The 21,459-nt window shown below is 41.3% G+C and overlaps 1 protein-coding gene across 1 annotated transcript; it reads right to left on the bottom strand.

Annotated features, from left to right (window-relative positions):
- Nucleotides 1-5,659: 5,659 nt before the first annotated feature.
- C3H6orf58 (chromosome 3 C6orf58 homolog) lies at nt 5,660-20,688 on the bottom strand. The gene is made up of 6 exons (XM_035538663.1): nt 20,361-20,688; nt 16,215-16,298; nt 11,343-11,527; nt 10,085-10,218; nt 9,340-9,578; nt 5,660-5,847 (listed from the first exon to the last, which is right to left on the bottom strand). Exons 1-6 carry the CDS (start codon nt 20,686-20,688, stop codon nt 5,660-5,662), a joined length of 1,158 nt encoding a protein of 385 aa, XP_035394556.1.
- Nucleotides 20,689-21,459: the final 771 nt, after the last annotated feature.

Genomic DNA, 21,459 nt, shown 5'->3' with positions numbered 1-21,459 from the left:
TTATCTCTTTCAATGCTAAGGAGTATTTCCACTGTGCTCTCACTAAAGGCCTGCTCAGGAACAGCTGCTTCTGCAGCACTCCATGTGTTCATAAGCCCTTAGTGAGATGGTGTTTTCTGTTTGGATGATCAACATGCACACTTTTTATATATCCAGCCTTTGTGTCTGGTAAGATAAGAAGAATCTTCCCTCAGCATTCTTCTTTAAATGCCAAAACCCCTTTTGTTTAAATACAATGTGTCAAACAAATGCTTATCTACGACACTCTTCCCAATAAGCCGCTGTATATTGTTGCTATCTCTTCACTTAACATATCTGGTACTTTTCCTACCTCTCCTAAGTCTACTCAAGTGTTTTCCTAACATTTTTCACCTTGGTGCCCCTGTACTGTGCTAATTTACAGCTCCTTGATGCCATATTAAAACTAGTAGTTCCAGAAGAGAAAAGTGTTTTCTAGCTTCTACTTCACCTATTAGTGGCAGGTGGTTGCTTCTCTTGGGTTTCTGTATGCCCTAGGACACCCTTTGCAGCTCAGGCTGAGGAAGCAGGAGGGGCTGATGCTCACACTGGCTGGCAGCTGCTGGAGGCTGTGCAGGAGGGAGGATGGCTCGCAATTTCTGCGTCTGCTCTGCTCCAAATCCATTGCTACCGCACCAGATAGGCCTTAGGTCTGTTACTACTTGGGGACCTAAAGTTGCACAGAAGGAGAGGTAGAAGCAGAGTTTCTTTCTGAAATGAAGCTTTCCTCCAGTCGCCAAGACTGGTGTATATGACCATTCTGTGATTCTGTGATTCTGTTTATCTGATTATCTGTCCAGACATACCTGATGCAGTCTTTTCCTGCAAACATTCGCACAAATAGCTTACGCAACTCCTCCACAGTCACAAATGGTTTGCAGATGGAAGGAGGAGACATCAAAGTTTTGCTTTCTTTGCAGTTTCAACCTGAAGAGTTTGGCTAGGAATGAATCACAAAATAAAATAAAACAAAACAAAACAAAACAAAATAAAATAAAATAAAAAGTTTTACTTTTTCTAGGTGAACATATTACAGAAATTCAGTCATTGTAAGTAGGTATAAATACCTTATGACTAATTTTGAGATGGTTCTACCTCCTCTCCTTGCCCTCTGCACCCCATTTTGGGTGGCTGCCTGTGCTTCCCAGCTGGAGCATCCCTTTGCTGGTGCAGTGGGGCAGCTCTGCAGCCCCTAGACTCTCCCAGGCATCCTCACCAGCCCTGCCCTCGCACACAGTGAGAGTCATTCTCCAAACACCTCATGGCCCATTTCATCTCCTCTGTAGTACAGAAGAGAAGATTCATGAGTCCAGGTTCCAATCTACAAGCATATTCACACAGTGAAATCATATTGAAAACATCCTGTTGGGTGTGAGGAGCCAAAATGCCTTTGTGGATATGGGATCTAAGCACTGCAGACTAAAATAGAACAAAGCCCAGCAAGTGCTCTGACAGCCAACGTTACTGCAAAAATGAAATGGCAGTGGGAGAGGTGGTATCAAGCCAGGATTTTTCTTTGTAAATTAAACTGAAGTAGATTTCAGACCTTTGACAGGTACCTGCTCTTTGCACTTCATATATGAAAGCTCAACATGAGATCTAAAACAGGCAACATGTTGTTCCTGGAGCCAGTGGGGATAGGGTGAGAGAAATGTTGTAAAAAATAGTGTATCGTCTTCAATTTCACCCCCTTTGGCAGCAGGAACTGGAGGTCCACAGCTGGCAATACCTTTGCGAGGGGAGGAGTCAACACGTCCTGGTCTGAAAAAGTAACTGAACAGTTTGCTTTGGGGAAATGCAGGTCTTTATGTTGTGCACCAGCAGTCAGAGTATTTATACTAGGTTCAGTTCTGTTTTCTGTCTGGCAGGGTCCAAATCGACCTCCTCTGCTTCCCAGCGGAGCCCAGTAGCCGCCAGGTTAAAGGCTGCTCTGGGCAAGAACATTTTTGCTCTCCCTCCACACCTAACAGACGCAGAGGAGAGCGATTTTTCCCACTAGCAAAAAGCACTTAATTATGCATTAGCAAGCATAGGCTGGAAAGGAAGAGAGCCCAAATCACTCTGCACAGATTAGGGATCACAGGGAAAGGCAAAATCAAGAATCCTGCTTGAAAGAAAAAATGTTTTTCTACATTTTCTACATTTTCTACATTTTTGCTAATGACTTCTTTGCACGTGAGCCCTGTAAGCTCTATGTCCTAATGACTAAGAAAGCTGAAGAAGTGCCTGCTGGTGCCTGCTCACAGCTCTGTGAAAACAGAAGTAGCTATGCTAAATAAGGAGAAGAGCCTTTCCCTTTATGAAACAAAAAAGGGAGAACGCTGAAGAGGTCATCTCTTATATATGTCCATTATATGACAATTTGGGACACTATTTCTTAACGCACAGGTCTGTTCTGTGGCTGGGTTAATTGCACCAGCTGTATTCCCAATTGCAACTGCCTAGGCAAGGGCAACAGCCTCACCTCTGACCCTTCCTCAGACATGCGGTCAGCCCTGTAAGAAAGGCAGTGGAAATGTCACATACCTGGGAAATACAGAACTGATCTGCCTAATGTGAGCCTGGATAGTGCAAGTGAGCAAAGCAGACTCGAGAGGAAAGTTCTCCACCAGTTCTGTGCAGCTGTGGGAGGGCAGCAGGGTTCAGCACCATCGACTGGGCTTTCAGGATGAGAAGACTCTTTCCTGGTGGACTTTTTTTTCTGCTAAGTTCTTTCTTTAGCACATATCCATTTCTAGCCTTTCCCTCCCTGCCTCCCAAATGTTTTTTGTTTCAATCCCCCGAGGCTCTTTATTTGCAAGTGTGTAAAGAAGTTGAACTTCCTGGCTTTCTGGAGCTGCAGCCAGATGTGTTTGCAGTTTTTTCTATCAGCACCTCTCTGGAACAGGGACTGGCCCTGCTTAATGCCGAGCAGCCCTCAGCAAAGAGATTACATATGTGAAAATCATGAGAACAGGGCTGAAAATGCCAGACTAATGCTGAGCAAGAACACCTAAGACTTGCCAGTCTGCCTTGGTGGGCAAACTCCCGTTTTTTTTGTTTGTTTGTTTGTTTGTTTTAGTTATTATTATTTTGGCAAAACCTGTCAGCCTTTGCCAGCCTTAATGAGTGAGCGGACTCTTCCAGTCCTCTCCTGTCCTCTTCCAGAGATATCCTACCACATCTGTACTGCCTTCTCTTATTCATTTTCTCTCTCCCTACTTTCTGACACCTGTATGTTTTCTTACTAGGGTGCATCTGTTCTGTTTCAGGCTATCTGGATCTGCTTTACTTGTAGGAATCCACTACCCTGTGCTTTGTCTAAACTTTCATGTGTGCTTCAATCTCCAGAGTTCAATTGCTGTCCAGTTCCTAAAGACTTTACCTGTCCGGTAGGCACAAAGTGTTTGAAATACATAAATGCCTGATGTTTCATTAAGTTGGTTCTTTTTCAAAAAACTAAAATATTTCCCAATGTTGTCATGAATTTAGGTAAGAAAATATTAGCTTTTTAAACATGTGTTTTACAAATATCCCCTCAAGTGCAGCAGTTAGCAAGTTTGTAAGTTCGTGAGTTTGTTTGCCCTATTTGTATTAATGGCTATTTTTGTTTTCTTAACACTCACCTGAGGTTAAATCTAAGTTAACCATAGAAAAGGTTGAAAATTGTTTTCAAACTTTTCTGGAGCACAATTAACCTAGTATTTTAACAGCTGGCAGCTGCAGTAATTACTTTTAGATTATACCTAAAGTCTGTTGAAATCTAATTACTCTGATCTATGAACCAGGTAATTAAGGTAAAAACTCCTGCATTTTCTTAGACCTCATTAACTTATTTCCTTTGAAAATTGTTAGCTAATGATGGTACATTAAGAGTTTATCCATAAAATGACAATGAATAATTGAAACCTTTGTCCTGGGACATTAAAGGACAGAACAGTGTTTAACCACTCAATATCTTGATGATTATTTCTTAATTTACAGTACAAACATCATGCAAGTTTGGGGAGAAAGGACTGATCAAACTGGGAAAGTGGCCTAGAAAGACACAAATATTTTCCTTCTCATTGATCTGGTATCCAGCGAATAATCCAGGACTGCCACTGGGGTGTGGAGACTCCTGAGAAGCACCACAAGCTGCTAATATTTCTCAGGTGTTCTGGACCTCGAGTGCAGGTGCAAAGAGAAACTCAGGCTTGTGCCCAGAGGGAGCAGGGTGACTGCCCATTTGGTATGGAAATGCTGCAGTTTTAGCGTTGCTTCGAGGCTGCCTTGTGCAGCTCCTGCAGCATGGGGACACGCTGCAGCAGGAGCCCCAGGGGCTGCTTCCCCATCCCAGAGCTGCTTGCAAGCTCTGAGATACAGTGTGCTGTGGCTCCACCTGCAGCATCCTCCTCTCTCCCCAGCGTAGAGCTTGTATCTCAGCTAAAGGATGAGCTTTTCTCTTTCCTGATATCCATGGAAAACTTCTGATTGCTGAGCCTGTGTCAGGAAGTCAAAGAGAGGGTGCTACATGCATTTCTCGCCCCAAGTCAGGGTGTATTGAGAGGCCAATGGGACACATTTAGTAACCAAGATGCTAGGTACTACCAAAAGAGTCAGGGCAGACCTAAATGGTGGCAAAGCAAAGCTGCTTTCCGTTATTTTGACATGATTCTAAGGCTTGTATTATTTTGAACTATAATGTAGCTCAAGCTGTAACCTGAAAGGATGCAGCTGGCGGAGGCTGTGCCAACATCCTGTGCCCTCCACCAAGGAAAGGGATCTCCAACCATGCCTGCTCTTCCGGTGAAGTTTCCTCAACCTCTGATACCAAGTTTTTATAATTAATTCTTCATATTCTGTTAACACCCAGAAGACTGGGAAAGCATCTGGGTCTGAGTGTGCTAGACATCAGGACAATGCATACTGCAAAGTCAGTCCTTTTTTCTCAATAATCACATCTAATGTACAAATGGAAAAGCAACCTGTGGCTATACACATTACATAATTACATAAATTGGTAGATAGATCAATGTTTTCTCATGGTAAGTGTAACAAATCTAATAACAGAAATTTTTATTGGTCATGTAAGAACTTTTGCAGAGTAAGCTCATTGAATTCAGGACTTCTCAGGACTGGCTCCTGAGTACCAGGTGAGGCACTTATTTGTTACACAGCATCATAGGAAGGAAATCCATTTACATTCAAGTGTTTAATCTGAAAAGCCTGATAGGTTCAAAGTTATTTGCAGCTGGTCTGTAAAATAACTTTGGTGAAAAACTGTCAAGGCATTGTCTTGGGATCATAACTTCAAAGAAAAGTTTTGGGTGGTCATCTTTTAGACCATCAAGGGCCTGAGTAATTACATATCTGGTGGAATCCCTTTATATAGGGGAAAAAAAAAAAAAAAGTCTGAAACAGAATATAATTTGCCTTTATTTATTTTTTTCTCCAATAATGATACATTATTTCCGAAGTCAAAAAAAAGTATTAAAGTCAGATTTTCTGTGAGGCATTTTATTTATAAGGAAACAAGTTAAGCAAATGAGCTAATTAGGAAAATTAAGGATAAAAATATTGATTCAATATGAGAGAGATGCACACATGGCTACTCAGGAAATCCTGCTGTAAGAAATTACCAAGACCAGTTTACCAGATACATAGCTGCTACAAGATTAAATCAATCAATGTTGGAACTGCTTTTTCTCAGGAAACTGCGTGCTGTCAAATCAACTCTTTTCAAATCATTATATATTCCCACTGGGTCAAAATTCTGGCCAGAAGCCAAGTCTTCAATCAGTTTTCGGCCCATTTTTCTTCCTGCTTCAGTAGACATAGCCTTTTTCCAGAGCTTCAACAGCAGTCCTCCTTGGAAAGAAACGCAACATGACATTGTCAAATTAACATGGAGCACACGCAGCTCATGGCTCACAAGGGATGAAGTGTACGTCTAGCGACAAACACCTACCACTCTCCTGTGGATAGTGAAATGTAGACAAAGCTGGAACGCCAATGGGGTAATAATTGCCTACAGCTATGTAGGGAGACACAGGCCATTCATGCAGCTCAGGTTCCTTTGTATTGATAGACAACTTGGCTTGTTCCCTTGTCACCAGTGTTGCAAGTCAAAATGATTGAAGATGCATGTTAGGGTCTTGTTCTGCAATTGCACATAGCTTCATAGCTTATGAAACAATGGCCTGGTGGTTACAACCATGCACATCACTGTTTTCACTCTAAATCTACCAAGATTTTGCCCTTCTGCCCAGCTAAGGCCTCAAGATAAAGAAGCAAATGACCCCAACATCTTCATCCAGGCAACAACCAGTTGTTCTCCATGAAGTGTGCCTGACCCATCCAGCATTAGCACCAGTTTGTACAATGCTCATTGCCTGATCCCCACAACTCAGTGCTGATCTTTATGATGGAAACAAGGGCCACAGGGGAAATCTAAGAGAAGGAAAAAAAAAAGTCTACAAGAAAACCAGGAGGAGTTTAATTATTCTCCTTATTCACCTGCAAAACATGAAGAATTGGATTCTCACTGTTTTTTATCAGGGAGGTGGTGAGGTAAGAAGAGAAGGCAGCAGTCTGTCTGTCCTCTTGCCTGTCCTGGCAGCCATGGAGAGCCTACCCTACTCCAGGAAGTCTTGTGAGGAGAGCAGGAAAGGTCTCACCTAACGTGGCTGCTGCCCATCTGCCTTCAGATACCCCTGGGGGGCAGAGCACGAACAGTAAAGCTTTTTCTGACTGTTAGTGGAGAAACTTAACAGGCAGTTGTTCTGGGTTTACATGGCAAGGTTGGGGGGTGAGGGAGGGGAGCAGAAGGGGTGTCCTGTGTGAGCAGAGCCCAGCAGCTACCCCATGTTAGATCAGAGCCAGCTCCAGACAGTTTGAAAAGGGACCTGCTGCTGGCCAGGCAGTGACACCTGTTGCATGTCAAGTAGAGCAGATTTAAGAAAGTGGAAAACTGCTGTGTAACAGCAGCTAGGAGAAAGGAGTTGGAAAATGTGAGAGAACCAGCCCTGCAGACAGCAAGTGAGGAAGGAGGGCAGGAGGAGTTCCAGGCAGGCAGCAGCAGTTCCTCTGCGGCGTGTGGAGAGGCCCCTGGTGGAGCAGGCTGTCCCCCTGCAGCCCATGGGTCCCACATGGAGCAGATCTCCACGCTGCAGCCCGTGGAGGAGCCCCCGGTGGAGCAGGTGGATGTGGCCTGGAGGAGGCTGCGGCCCATGGAGAGCCCCCGCAGGAGCAGGCCCCGGGCCGGAGCTGCAGCCCGTGGAGAGGAGCCCACGCAGGAGCAGGGGGGCTGGGGGGAGCTGCCGCCCGTGGGGGACCCGTGCTGGAGCAGTTTGCTCCAGCAAAGAGTGACTGTGAAGGAGCGGAGGAGACGAAGCATCAGGGGCTGACCACAGCCCCCACTCCCTTGTGCTGGTTGGGAGGAGGTAACAGAAGAGGGAGGTGGATGAAGGGGGGGAAGTATTTTTAGTTTGCTTTTGGTTTCTCACTGCTCTAGTCTGTTATCAGTAGTCAATAAATTTCATTAATCTTCCTACGCTGAGTCTGTTTTACCTGTGACAATAATTGTTGAGTGATCTCCCTGTCCTTATCTCAACCTATGAGCTTTTTTTCATCGTATTTTCTCCTCCTATCCTTTTGAGGAGGTGGAATGAGCATGGTGGTGTTGAGCTGCCAATTCGTGTGAAATCACCATAGCAGCATAGCAATGTTTCCATATGGCTCCCTGCGAAACTGGGAGAGGCAGTTAGAGGGAAATAAAGGGTAACCAAACTGAATCAAGAAAACAAAACTCACTGTGGGCTGGACAGGGTCCTATCCTATGAATTACTGAAACCTTCTCTCTTGTGCTGAAGTTTGCAGCACCACAAGAGGACTCCACTTCTCACAGAACATGTTTAAAAGTTTGAAGAATCTGTCTCTACAAAAACGGTATGTCACTTTTTGTCATTTGAGTGCTGTAGCAACAAGTTCTAGCTATTCAGATCCCCTCTGAGACTGTGGATCCAGATCCACATATAGTTAAATATAGTTTAGAGCTCCATTTCTGATCTGCAAAGCTATCACCAGGTTGAGATAGCTTGCATTTAACTCTCACTGGAATGCAAAGCCCATTCCTTCAAGGCAGTTAGGGAAATCTCCAGCCTGCAAAGCCAGGAATTTCAGCTACTTAGTTGTTTATAGCTGCACCCACATGAAATATCTTCATCCCTCTCTTTTCTCCTCCCTACTGCCTTCAGCATCCATGCCTTTTCTCCTCTCTCCCTCCAGTGCTGCCCTCATCTGCTCCACTGCCCTGGTTCTTTGCTCCCTGCTTGCTGCCCTGTTGGTTCTGCTTTTACTTGCTGTGCTTCCCTCCCACTGTGGGGACACGAACTGGAGATAGGTAAAGAAACCCTGAACTATGACATAAGCTACAAGGCACAGGACAGAGCTGTAAAGTTCCTTATTCAAACTATGAGGCAACCCTCACATTATATGCAAGGGAAAACTCTGGGATGCTCTTTTGTAACACTGAATAGCTTCGTCAAACAGCCTTTTCCAGGTATAAATACAGCTAGAGAGAAAATTTTCACTGAAGTGTATAGACAAAAGATCTCAAAAAAGTGCTATGGCTCTGAATACTAGCTTTACATCATATTTTTATGTGGTGTTTTCCTTTAAAGATTCAGAATAGCTTTCCTTCATAAAGGACAAAAAAAAAAAAAAAAAAAAAAAAACATCCAGCCCAGCCGTCTCTACGAATGAACTGAAACCTCAGAAGAGTGTAATTCTATGTCTCACCGCTGGATGGTGATGCAGAACTTATTTTAGATAAAGCGATTGTCTAAGAATAACTTTTACTGGGGGAGGTATCTTCTGTTAGACAAAAGATTGAGAGAGAAAACAAAATAAAACAAATAGCAACAACAAAACAACAGAACACTTGTTGACACACAAACCATTGTTTGTGATAATTTCTCCATTTTTTGTAATGACTTCAACTGATCTAGTAAGTTCATTTACATTTTTAATGGTTCCAAATTTAAATGATGAAATGCAAGCTAGTGTTTGTTTGTAAAGTTCATGTGTAAATTAGAAAAAAAAAATGGAAGGTCATCTGCTCCAACATATGATGCCTTTGTCTCATGTGAAATCCTTACCACATACCATCAGTGTTATCCCATTGATGCATTTGCTCTCTGGTGCATTGTTTACTTGTGACTGTATTTTCAGCTCTACTGTTTTATCTCCAGGAAGTGATTATACTATATTGAAAATCACCGCATTCATGTGGAGGAAGCTATAGAAACAAAGAACAAGACAAAGTGCATATGGTGGTATCGTGGTAGGTGGGGCTCTTACCTGTTAATTGATTCGCTTTGTGGAGAGCTCTCATTGAGAGCAGGACTCTGTTTTGCTGTGGACTGAAGCCACTGATGGATGGCAAGACATCCCCTTCAACAAGCATCCTCTGAGGCAAGAAAGCCTGGAAGTTGTTTGTGGTTTGTAAATCTGTAGAGAAATGTGTGGCTGCAATGAAATCTACAGCATTAGCCCAGTCTTCACCAAAATTTGCTTCTGGATCAGGGAGATATCTTAAGCTGAAATAAATCAAAATAAATATGTAACAGATAATTGAAATCCACTGTAGAACAAAGTAGTTTATCATTTATCCCAAATGTATTTTGTTCATTATAAAATTCTGAGTGGTCTTGGTGTCACAGTGACTTAAAGTCTCTTTCAGCACTTTACACCTAATTTCTCCTGGCATCACTGCCTCTGGCCAGGTTAGACACTGCTTCTGGCTCAGGTCCTGGCTCCCAGAGAGGAATCACCATCTTTTTGTTAGCCCATAGCCTGCCTGCCCCTTGCAGCCTGAGGCACAGGGGCTTCATGTCTCACTAGATAACCCATGCTCCTACAGAGTGGATGAGCAGAGCCTAAAGGGCATCATCTCTCACCCATTACCTTGTGCACCAAGGGCGTGGAAGGGTAGAGCCTAAAGAGCAGAAGCCCAAAACCTCATACAGTCTTTGTTCAGACATTATCCTTACAAACAGTCATGGGGGTGGGAAGGTTCCCCTGGCCACCTTTCTGATTCCCATACCTGTCCTGGAACTTGGACAGCGCATAGGCAATGGAGGCAACATGCGCCTTCCACATGTAATGGAGAGCGTCATCCAGTATGAAGGAGGAGAACGTTGCAGGGCCCATAGCTTTTTGCTCTGTAGACAGCAGATACTACAGCAGCAGGGAGGGAAAAAGGCAGAGAAATGAGAGGGTGGTTCAAACCCAATAAATTTTTCAGACTTATGTACGTATCACACAAAAGAGTAAGTTTGCAACCTAAGGAAAACTGTTTTTGAGTAGTTAGAATGTGTTGCTTTTACTTTGTAAGTAACTGTAATATCTGACATAGGAAGAAAAGGATGATTAATATAGATATATAAAGTGAATTAATGTTCTCACTGAAGTTAAAGGGATTTGCCATTCTTCAATTTCAATGGAGCATTTTTCCCACATAATGTAGGCATTCTGTCAGAATTCAGTGGACTTGTGTATCTGAGTTTATCTGACTTGTGTATCTGAAGCTTCCGTGCTAAAGTATTGGATTCCTTGAAAAATTGTTTGTACTCTTTGAGCTGCAACTGCTGCAGATTTTCAAAAAATAAGAATGAGTCTTAATGGTTATCATTATGGCTATTTGAGGAGTAGATCGTTTATAACAACCTCCTAAATATACTGTTTACGATAAAGAGTCTGAAGAAAACAAATCCAATCTTGCTCTGAAAACCTCTCCCTTTGCTCACAGTTATCAAGAGAAACTTACAGTTCTAATTTTCTGATTGTTATCTATTACTTGACTACTAACAAAGATATTGAATAAAGAAGCCTACCTTTAAAAATAGTCATTAAATCTGTGAAATAAGAAATATTGGTATCTTTGGGATTAGAGAGCAACTGAATAAGGAGGAAAGAGAGTATGTACTTGCATAAATAAATACCCTTCTCAGTGAAGTTTCAGAACTTCAAGTTGTTTAGACGTTCAGAGGAATAAATGAGCCCTACAAAACCAACATGAGGCCATTTCTCAAGGGTAATGTTCCATTTTGAATGCTAATGTTAGCAATTTAACATGTTAATATTAAGACTACAAGTATAACTGTTAACAAAACAGTGTCTGAGGACAGACACCAAAATAATTGTGTCACTCTATGTCATGCTTTTCCACTTTTCTATTTCTTACTTTTTTATCAAGCTGTTATTGAAAGCAAATCAAGCTCCCTAAATCTTAATATTTTTAAAGTAATATTCTGGTATCATCTCCTACAAAACATGAAAAGTAAAAAAGTAAAATTGTTTACTTCAAAATAGGCCTTCCACTTATCCATGAGCTCAGGAATGCGAGAACGGCAGTCAGCAACACTATAGCAGAAATCATCTCTTCGCTCCTCTGGTGGCAGTAATTCTATCTCATACAGCACCTCTCGAAAGAGGCCAGCTTCCACTGCTCCCAGAAAGGGTATGACGGCCAGGTAGTAATTCATACCTGTAATGATAATTAAAAATGCAGAGGCACTACCCACTAGCAATGAAAAGTTCCCACACAGAGAAATGGAAACTCTCCAACACCAAATGCGGTCATTTCAAATTGCCAGTGATACAACTATGTTCAGCAGTGAGATAGATGTATGTGCTGAAATGCACTAGTGATGATATCTGTATTGATTCAGATACGATTTGCAATATTGGTTTATATACTGATTTGCAATAGATTTATATACTGCCCGTTAATAGTCTTGCATGAGCTGACAGTGTGCTATACTTTGCAGAAATGGAAAAACTGAAGGTAAAATTAGATCTTTATAGGTTACCATGGATAGAACATTAAAAGCTTTTGAAATGCTAGTTGCAAACTGAGCACAGAAAATGATGATCAGGGTGAAAGATGAAGAGGTCCTCCAACATGACATCACAAGTATTGCTTTCATAAAAAAACTCTGTATACATCCTAAGAATATAAGAAAGGAAAAGGCAAGTCCTGGCAATATTTTCCTGGAAACTGATTTTATTTTTAAAAGAGACATTTCACTCATTGAAAACTCGGAAATGACCTCAGTCAATTTGGTATGATTTATTTTAGGATGATGGCTTCCTGTGGTCTGATCCATAAGTTAGAGCAGTCAGATCTGGTAGGTAGAAAACCCAGATTCAGTTCCTGCCTGTGCTGGACCACATCTTGTGTGAGAGTGCCCATACAGATATTTGATGTCCTTCATTTAGGAAGAGAATTTTAAATTCTCCCCTTAATTGTGTCCTTCTCTGTAGAAATAAATTTTACTGACTTTCAGTGAAGAACAGGCTAAAGCCTAGATATTTCCCCTCCTGGGTGGGTAGCTCTGAGCCATTAAGCTGAGAAGTCATTTGCTCATGCTTAAGTAGCAGTGTAACAAGGACTGTCTCACACACCTTGGGGCATATTAAATATGAATTTCTGGTTTAAGCTCATTCCTGGCTTGGTATGACTATGCATGCCAGACGGGGTCACCCTGAAGGCCAATCAAAAGCACGTACATCCTTAGAGCAGTAAGAGGCATTTCTGTGCAGTCTGAAACACTTTTTGTGTGTTGCTGCTGCAATATGGTAAATCAAGACTGAGTTTATATATTTTCTGGAGGCAACAAAAGTGGTATCAAGCAGACTTGCAGTGTTTAGAAGTAAATGAAGAGCAGGAATGCAGGTTTTTGTTCCGGGAAGCTCCTCTACTTGTACAGGGCTATGCAATGACCCTTCTTACTTGTCACTGTGTGGGACACCTTCCCCCAGAGTACCTAGTCCCCCTCAGAGATAGGAAACTGAACTTAGCAGCTGGATTGAGTATAACAGTGAGCTTTGATTTTACTCTAAATTTACGTTTTACATTTACTCTGTGCTCATGCCTTTGATCACATGAAGATATATATATTCAGTTGCTGGTTCACTGACAGAAGCTTCATTCAAAGAGCCTCTACAATAAAGCACTGGCATGGAGGGAAGGGACAGAGCCCTTCACCGCAGCTCGCCTGCAGGTCTTGTGGAAAGGGGGACTTGTGGCAAGACAGCAGGAAAGCAGAGGGAGCAATGGACAGAAGTGATGGAGGGAAAATGTACTAGGTGAAAAGGAGGGGACGGCCTTCTCTTTCTAATGAAGGGAAAGAATATTAAAACTAGAAGCCTTTAAAATTTATATATATATATATATAAAAGAGTTTTACATAATTTTATTACAATAAGTTATAGGTATTGATTGTAAGTTATAGGTCAGGCTTTTTCTTTATTCCTCCTGTCCTACCTGCCAGTTCCATTTCTGAAAAAATAGTAGATAATCTTTCCAAAAGAGTCAGTTCCAGTTTCAGGAAAAAAAAAAAAGGCAAAAAAAAGCAAAAAAAAAAAGCTTAAAATTATTGGTTTTGACTCAGATCAAATAAACAGGAATTTTTATTGTTATTATTTTATATTATGAAAGAATATGTTCATTCAGCTTTTCAATAACAGAAATAAAACCATCCTTCTATTTAGACTGTATGAAATATGTGATTCAGGTTCGGTGCAGACAAATTATTTAAATATTTCTGTTCTGTCAAATGAGAAAATTCAACTGTTATTTATGTTTTTTTCATGGGCTCAGAAAAATTACCTTGTAAGACCAACTCTGTGAAAATCTATGTACACATTTTTTGAGAACTCTTTTTCCACATAGCACACTGGCTGTAAATAGAGCAGACGGGAATAAACTACACAGGCGGCCTCTTCTTGCAGTTAACTAGTGATAGAACAAGAGGAAATGGCCTCAAGTTGTGCTGGGGAGGTTCAGGTTGGAAATTAGGAGAAAATTCTTCTCAGAAAGAGGGGCCGGGCATTGGAATGGGTTGCCCAGGGAGGTGGTAGAGTCACTGTCCCTGAGGGTGTTCAAGGAAAGGCTAGACCTGGAGCGTAGGGACATGGTTTAGTGGGTGACATTGGTGGTAGGAGGATGGTTGGACCAGATGATCTTGGAGGTCTTTTCCAACATCAATGATTCTATGTGTACTTAGAATCATAGAATGGTTTGCACTGGAAAGGATCTTAAAGATGATCTAGCTCCAACCCCACTGGCAGGGGGCAGGGACACCTCCCACCAGACCAGGATGCCCAAAGCCCCATCCAACCTGGCCTTGAACACCTCCAGGGATGGGGCATCCACAGCTTCTCTGGGCAACCTGTGCCAGTGCCTCACTACCCTCTGAGTAAATAATTTCTTCCTAATATCTAATCTAAATCTCCCCTCTTTTACTTTAAAACCATTTCCCCTTGTCCTATCACAACACTGCCTGACAAAGAGTCCCTCTCCAGCTTTCCTGTAGGCCCCCTTTAGGCACTGGAAGGCCGGTATAAGGTCTCCCCAGAGCCTTCTCTTCTGTGGGCTGAACAACCCCAACTCCCTCAGCCTGTCTTCATAGGAGAGGTGCTCCAGCACCCAGATAATTTTTGTGTTCCTCCTCTGAACTTGCTCAAATAGGTCCATGTCCTTCTTGTGCTGGAGGCCCCAGAGCTGAACACAATGCTCCAGGTGGAGTCTCACGAGAGCAGAGTAGAGGGGGACAATCACCTCCTTTGACCTGCTGACCATGCTTGTTTTGATGCAGCCCAGGATATGGTTGGCTTTGTGGGCTGCAAGCTCACATTGCCAACTCATGTCAAGCTTCTCATAAACCAACACACACAGGTCCTTCTCATCAGGGCTGCTCTCAATACTTGCACTTGAGACGAAGAGCATTGTAGTATTGGTGTCTTTTCTATTGATGCTTAAAGTGTTACTCATTGGGATGTCCTACGGAACAATAAATGTTCCTTGACTTGCATGAGGCGTTCCAGATCACATCCTTTCTTGTTCTGCAGAGTTCTTAGAGAAAAGCAAATACAACTATTCTTTCCTTTCTATTTAAATATCCAGTTACAGTTTGCTGTCCCACACACCGTAATTTCTCCCATGGTACTTTCAGAGGATGCAGTAGACCTACCCTTACATCCTACAGAAGGATAAGATACTCTGCCACATCTACCAATATTGATGCCAATAGCACTAAGTTAGTGAGCACTTTGGCTGAGTTAGCTCACAGCTATTCCTTCAGTAGCATTTGTTACTTTGTTTTTTATTGGTATTGCTTAACGCAAAGGTTGTTCCAAATATGATTTGATCTCACCATCACTGCTTCCTACAATATCTAATATTTTCTCAGGTGCAAGTGAAAGACCCATTTTTAGTTATACCTATGGTACACTTTTTTACAAATAAATTCTTGTGTCTCATGCTAAGAAAAAAACACAGACTATCAAAACCAATTACTTGATCTCTCCACTTCAACAGGGGGAACCTATGAATTAACAGAATTATCAGAACAACATGGGGATTTTAGGTGTCTTTTTTTTTTTTTTTAATCTGGATGTGTATTTTCAGACATGTTGAGGAAAACATTGAGAGTGTCAGTGACATTGATGTTGGAAAATCGGATCTTTACATTTTCTCTCTCTCTGTCTTCAGTTTGTTGCTACTTACTGGAATAATGAAAATAATAATAATGATAATAAAATTTTAGCCTACTAGAATTCCAAAGCCAATATTAAAGTGAATAAAAATTGTCTTGCAGCTTATGTATGTCATGTCAAAATAATAACTGTGTTTTGCTGGATACTTGAGAGTCCACTGGAAAAATGTTGTCACTGTGATGAAGGTAGCAAAGATGTTTGAACATTGTGGGCATTGTGTGAACATTGTGGGCAAAAAGTCTCCCTTTCTTTCATTTTCTGTATCCCTCCAACCACAGTGAAGTTGTGGAGATGCAGCCAAAGGCAAAAAAAGTCCTGTCAGGTTTGTATTGCTAAGGGTGATGCAAGAACCAAAAAGATTCCTGGTTGACATTCTCACACTAACTTTTCATTTTAGGAATTAGCATTTAAACTGAAGAACTCTGCTCTAGAGTGATTGAAAACGGTAATTTCTAGAAGTGCCTACAAATACAGATACCCATCATGGTGTTCCCCATGTTCACTCATATTTTGCTGTCTTGCTGCAAGTTTTCGATGAAGAACTGTGTAGCACTGCAATTACTTTGTAGTATAAAGAGGAAGTAGTAGTAGTCCAAGAGGAAGAAAGACTCTGAATTGCCTTCTAGGACACTAATCATACTTCGGATAACAGTGTAATAGCATATACTTACAGGACCACCAGCTTCTTACAGATATACACAGGTCTCCATCTTCATAGCCACAAGAAGTCACACTGGAAGGATCTGCTAGTCTGCCTGAATAAAATGAAAGAATGCACAAATATTTCTCAACCTTTTTTACATGAGAAATCCCACTGAGAAGGGAAAAAAATTATACCAGTAAAGCGTGCAAAATTTTGCTCAGAGAGGCAGAACAATTACTGTTGTTCTGCTTTATTAAATACTGTTGGTACAGTAGTTGAATTTCTCAGTCAATACTTCACAGAACGCATAGTAATTTGACTATGTTTTATGGTTCACATTGTAAAATTCACTGTAAATGTATTCTGAGAGTTTATGGAACTATCTGAAACTAGGACATCACAATGATATTTTTATAGAGATATAAATATGAATGTGCATACGGACATAAACACACGCACAGCTGATGCATCATTTTCAGTAGCTGCAAGGCTGCTAGTGTAGGAGAGCTGTTTAATGAAGAGAATAGCACAAATTAAACGTGCTAGTAATTGTGTCACCTAATTGGGTTGTGTGATACAGAATCCCTTCCAGTTTAATGATGCATACAAACATTGCCTTCCTGTTAAGCTAAGCATGCAAACATTGTTGTATCTGATTAGCAGAGTTTTCAAGCATCTGTGCCATAACAAACATGCGAGACATTTCACAGTTATCTGTGACAGCACGTAAGGTGTATTTTACTTTGAGCACATGACACAGAGGAATAGCATAATTCCTTAAAGCACTTGGATATATACTTCACATGGTATGTAGTCATTTAGGGAGTCAGGAAAATTGCTTTAAGAACATGACATGAAATTGCCATGGTCAACCTCAATGACATGAGCAATTCCAGAAGTTCTCAACCCCTGTCCTGCAGAGCACTTACTTTCTGACAAGTCAGATGAATACAGACATTGTCACTTCTGTCAGATCAGAAGTGAAGTTCATTGCATTCTTTAAAAGACAAAACAAATTTTCTTTTAGGCACCTGATGCATTTTACTCAAAGAGAAAATGGAATCATGAACCATCTGTATAAAGATTATCCTAATTATCCTCTCCATCTAACTGGACAGAGGATGTGTTGGAGCATGCTAGCAACCGAAGCCCATGCCTTTCAGTAGCAGAACATCAAGAGCAGGAACTTGCAGTGGAGAGGAATGCAGTACAATGTGACTTTTTTTTTTTTTTTTAAAGAGTTGCAGGAAGACTTGATTTTCTGTTTGTTTCTTTCCTGCAAGATCCTATTTCCACACAGGCCATCAGTAGGCATCAGTAGTTCACTGGTGTGCAAGGAAGTTGAATGGAGAAAGACAAAGGTAAAGAAAAAAAAAAAAAAGAAAACAAAACGTTTCAGAAGAATTACACATGAAATTTACCAAAGATCATTAACCTAGACATTTTGGGACAATAGAGTCCTGGAAAGTATTGGTGATAATTATGGGATATGTCTAAATTGCTTGCATCTTGAAGCACTAACTCCACTTCCAGGTCTACACTCCTGGTTTGTGCTCTCTGTTCCCCATTATTTCTTGTGCTTAACATGATTATTTCAGTCTTCACGTTTATCCAAGCTATCCCAATCTTCCTCTGTATTGACAGTGTCTCCCAGATGTATATCATTAGCAAGTTTGTGCATGATTTCTCATTAGCAAGATTTCCTTGCTATTTTTTTTGTAACAAGATTGTTAACAGAAAAAATAAAGGAGCAGTTGTTCTCAAGAATGATAATTGAAGAACTCTGAGCATATCCTTCACTTTGCTGTAAACTTCCCTTAGCAACACTCATCATTAAACTCTCCTTTAGGTGCTCCATTGTCAGATTTACAATTCCCTTTTTCTGTCTTATTTTGGAGAGTGTAATTAACGACTTTCATTCAATGTTTTGATTCTATAGAGGAAGGAAATGCATTTCTAGACTTGGGTGAAACATCAATTATATCATAAAAGAGAATACCCAGTTAGTCTAGAAGAATCCATTTTAGATTAGCATAAACTAATCTATCCCTTTTTATATTTAGCTCCATGTCTTTTTTTTTTTAATTCTTTTCTCTATGCCTATTCCAATGTCTTACCTACTGTTAAGGTAAGAATAAGAATATTTGTGCCCTTTTTCCTTCTTCTTAAGTACAGGTAATACTTTTCCCGCTCTTCAGACATTTTAGCACCTGAAACTTTCTTAAAATCCTTGCTCCTGGATTTGTACTTCAATATGCCAATTCCTTCAAGTGGGAGTACCCAGTTTCCTCAGTTTGAGTAGGTAGGACACTTTCAGTTTAGCTCCATCTCCAAAGTAATGATTTCTGTTTCCATAATCTCATTCTTATCAGCTATTCTGGCTTGCCCATCAAGACATCCTGCCTTGCCAACATTGTCTCTACCATAAACTTGGGCAAATTAATGATTTCATTTTATGCCCATGAGTAGGTCATTACAAATATTTGTACCACTCTTACTAAAGTAGTAGCTTCTAGCCCAGCTGCCTATCAGAATTAAGCTTAAATATTTGCTAACTTTATTACTATACACACTAAAATTTAAACCTTTCTTCTCCCCTTATCCATCAACATTTCTTACATTTCTTTCTGTAAACCATTTTCTAGTTGTGTGATATTTCTCCTACTATTTTTTCCCTCTTTTCATTCATGTAATTTCAAAAATATATCTCCTTGTCTATGGACCGATTATATGAGAGCAAGTCTTTATTTGTCTGTGTAACCAGTTGCAAATCTTCCTCTCTCCCACCATGTCCATCATCTCTATTTGGGAACTGTCACTGCAACCAGGCACAGCTTCACTTTGCAGATGAGGCCACACTAGATAACCAGATTGTTTCCAGCAGTTCCCCACTCAAGTGTAGCTTCTGCATCCAGGTACCTTTGTCTCTGCCACTCATTGGATCAACTCTCCTGCTGCATCAGTCATCCTCTTCATCTTCTCTTTCTTTCTCTGCTTAAAATCCAACCAAATTCTCCTTGCTGCTCTCTGCTTTCCAGCTAGTTGCCTGCTCAGATTTTGCTTTCTCTACCTCCTTTTCCTCATTTTGACTTAGTGGTTAATTTTCAGTTAGGTACAATTAAATGCTGACAGACTTTCTTCACCACCAGCTACAGTGCCTCTCTTTTCTTCCAGGTGAACATATGCCTTCAGTAAAAGCAGGACCTCAAGAAACTATAGAGCACAACCCATAAAACAAAAACCAGGCATTTGCTTACACATGGCAAGAAGGATTTAACACCAGGCACGAGTTTCTACAAACAACACTGCCTGTTATTCCCTTCTTCCTGCCTTTCCTGGTTGCTAGAACAAAACAAGTCAACACCAGCTTTGTGTGGAAGGTTTCAGTGCATGCTGCCTGCCTGCTAAGCAAGGAAGCAACGTGGGAGAACAAGTTCTCTAACAAAGCCCTAGATAAGGTATTGCAGCTTTAGCCTCAAAGGACCTTTTACAAGTTTCTGTCTCTGCTTTCCCAGCACGGCCAACTAGAGAACAAGAATGAATCAACCTACTTTAAAAAAAAATAATAATAAAATGACTTTTGTAAAAAATATATATTTTAAAATGTATTAAGGCTACTTCTAATCTGATTAAATAAGGCAAAGAGGGCGAAAAATTCTTGGTGGGAGAGGCGGGCTTTCAACAATATGTATTAGAAATTAAACTCAAACCACCAGCAAAAGATCATAACATTAGCAGCCAAAGAAAGCCTATCAGTTAACAATTTATGAAGAGTACTGCAGAATGCAGACCCTAATATCTACCTGCAACAAGCTGGAAAGACTGGCAATATGTTTTCAAAGATTTTCGGATACCTGAAATACTACCCTCTTCATTTGAGATGTTAGTGTTTCTAAACCACGGTCCCTCTGGATTCCGATCAGTTCTATGTTTAGTAATATCTTTTCTTATTAGAAAATCCAGTAGATATTACTCAAGAAAGAAAAGTGTTGCCTTCATTGAGAATTTGTCTTCCAAATCACCAGCTTAGCACTCTATGTAAAAATTTACAATATGATGCTATAGGAAGCTTGCAAGGTAGAAACCTTGGGGGGGGGGGGGGGGGGGGAAGACCCTCTCCCCAAAGTGGGTCTGGTAAACAGCTGTTCTAGCAACTTAAGGACACAGTTCATACCTGTACGGAATTGCCACCCATGCTGCAATGGTAATCCCCAGAGAATATTGCCAAAGTTTTGGGATCCAAAGTTGGTAAAATATATGGCTGAAGAATTTAGCAAGCTCTTATACACTCCCAGTCGTTCCCGATAGTTCCAAGGATCGATGACAATTTTGTTGCCCTTAACTGGGAAATTCAGCAGGTTTTCAGGGACAACGTCCCACAGCGGGGGATAGACCTGTTCTCCAGTGGCATCTTTGTCACTCTGGGCTGCTGCAGCAGCTGCTGGATTCAGGGTAACAGTTGCTAAGAGAAGAACAGCGTGTATGCCACCGTAGGTCTGCATTGTGGAGGTTTGTGACCCAGGTGTTTGTGGCTGCAGGGCTTTTATCATGAAAGGTGAGGGCTGGGCAAAAAGGATGACTCAGACTGCAGAGGTCTGCTGTCTCCCTTCCTTCTTTTCTGTGACCCTGACCTGGCATTGCCAGGTGAGCAAGCTGTGAGTAATGCTTCTGCCTCTGTCCTCCTGGTGAGGTGTGAGGAGCTAGAGCATATGTTTAAGGGAGATCAGCCTGACAAGAAATGTATGCCCACAACGTATACCCACCCTCCCGAAAGACAGCCATGCTGCAGTACTGCTTTGCACAGTAGCATTATGAACATTTCTGTCCCTGTGACTTTTGCTAATTGCCATCTTCCCCTTTCTCTGTCTAGTTCCTCCAGGTAAAGATCAGACAGCAGTATCAGAGAGCTCACTCCTAAATCAGACACAGGGCTGAGTGACTCCAAATGAGGTGCTTTGAGGAAGGTCTGGGTGCCCACCAAGGAGCAACAGTGGCATAAGCCACGTGCTGACTTTGATATCTTTATATTTTGGTCTTGGGACAACTTTTCACAGCCTTCAAACCATGAAATGTTGTAAGTTCCAGGTTGACGTGTAGCAACTGTCTACCTGTATTTTTAGCGTCAGTTTGTTTTGTGTAAAAATATTCACCATAAAGTCTCCTGTTAAATCTCCATGGTCTTGCAGACTCCAAAAGCAATACAAAGGCAACCCCTGCACTGGTAAAATTGGTATTTGAATTAGTTACACTTCAACATAAATGAAATTGTCAAG

The sequence above is a fragment of the Cygnus atratus genome, chromosome 3 (genome assembly GCF_013377495.2).
Source record: "Cygnus atratus isolate AKBS03 ecotype Queensland, Australia chromosome 3, CAtr_DNAZoo_HiC_assembly, whole genome shotgun sequence".
Lineage (NCBI taxonomy): Eukaryota > Metazoa > Chordata > Aves > Anseriformes > Anatidae > Cygnus > Cygnus atratus.
Note: the sequence above shows the minus strand (reverse complement) of the source record. Positions and strands in the feature narration are given on the sequence as shown.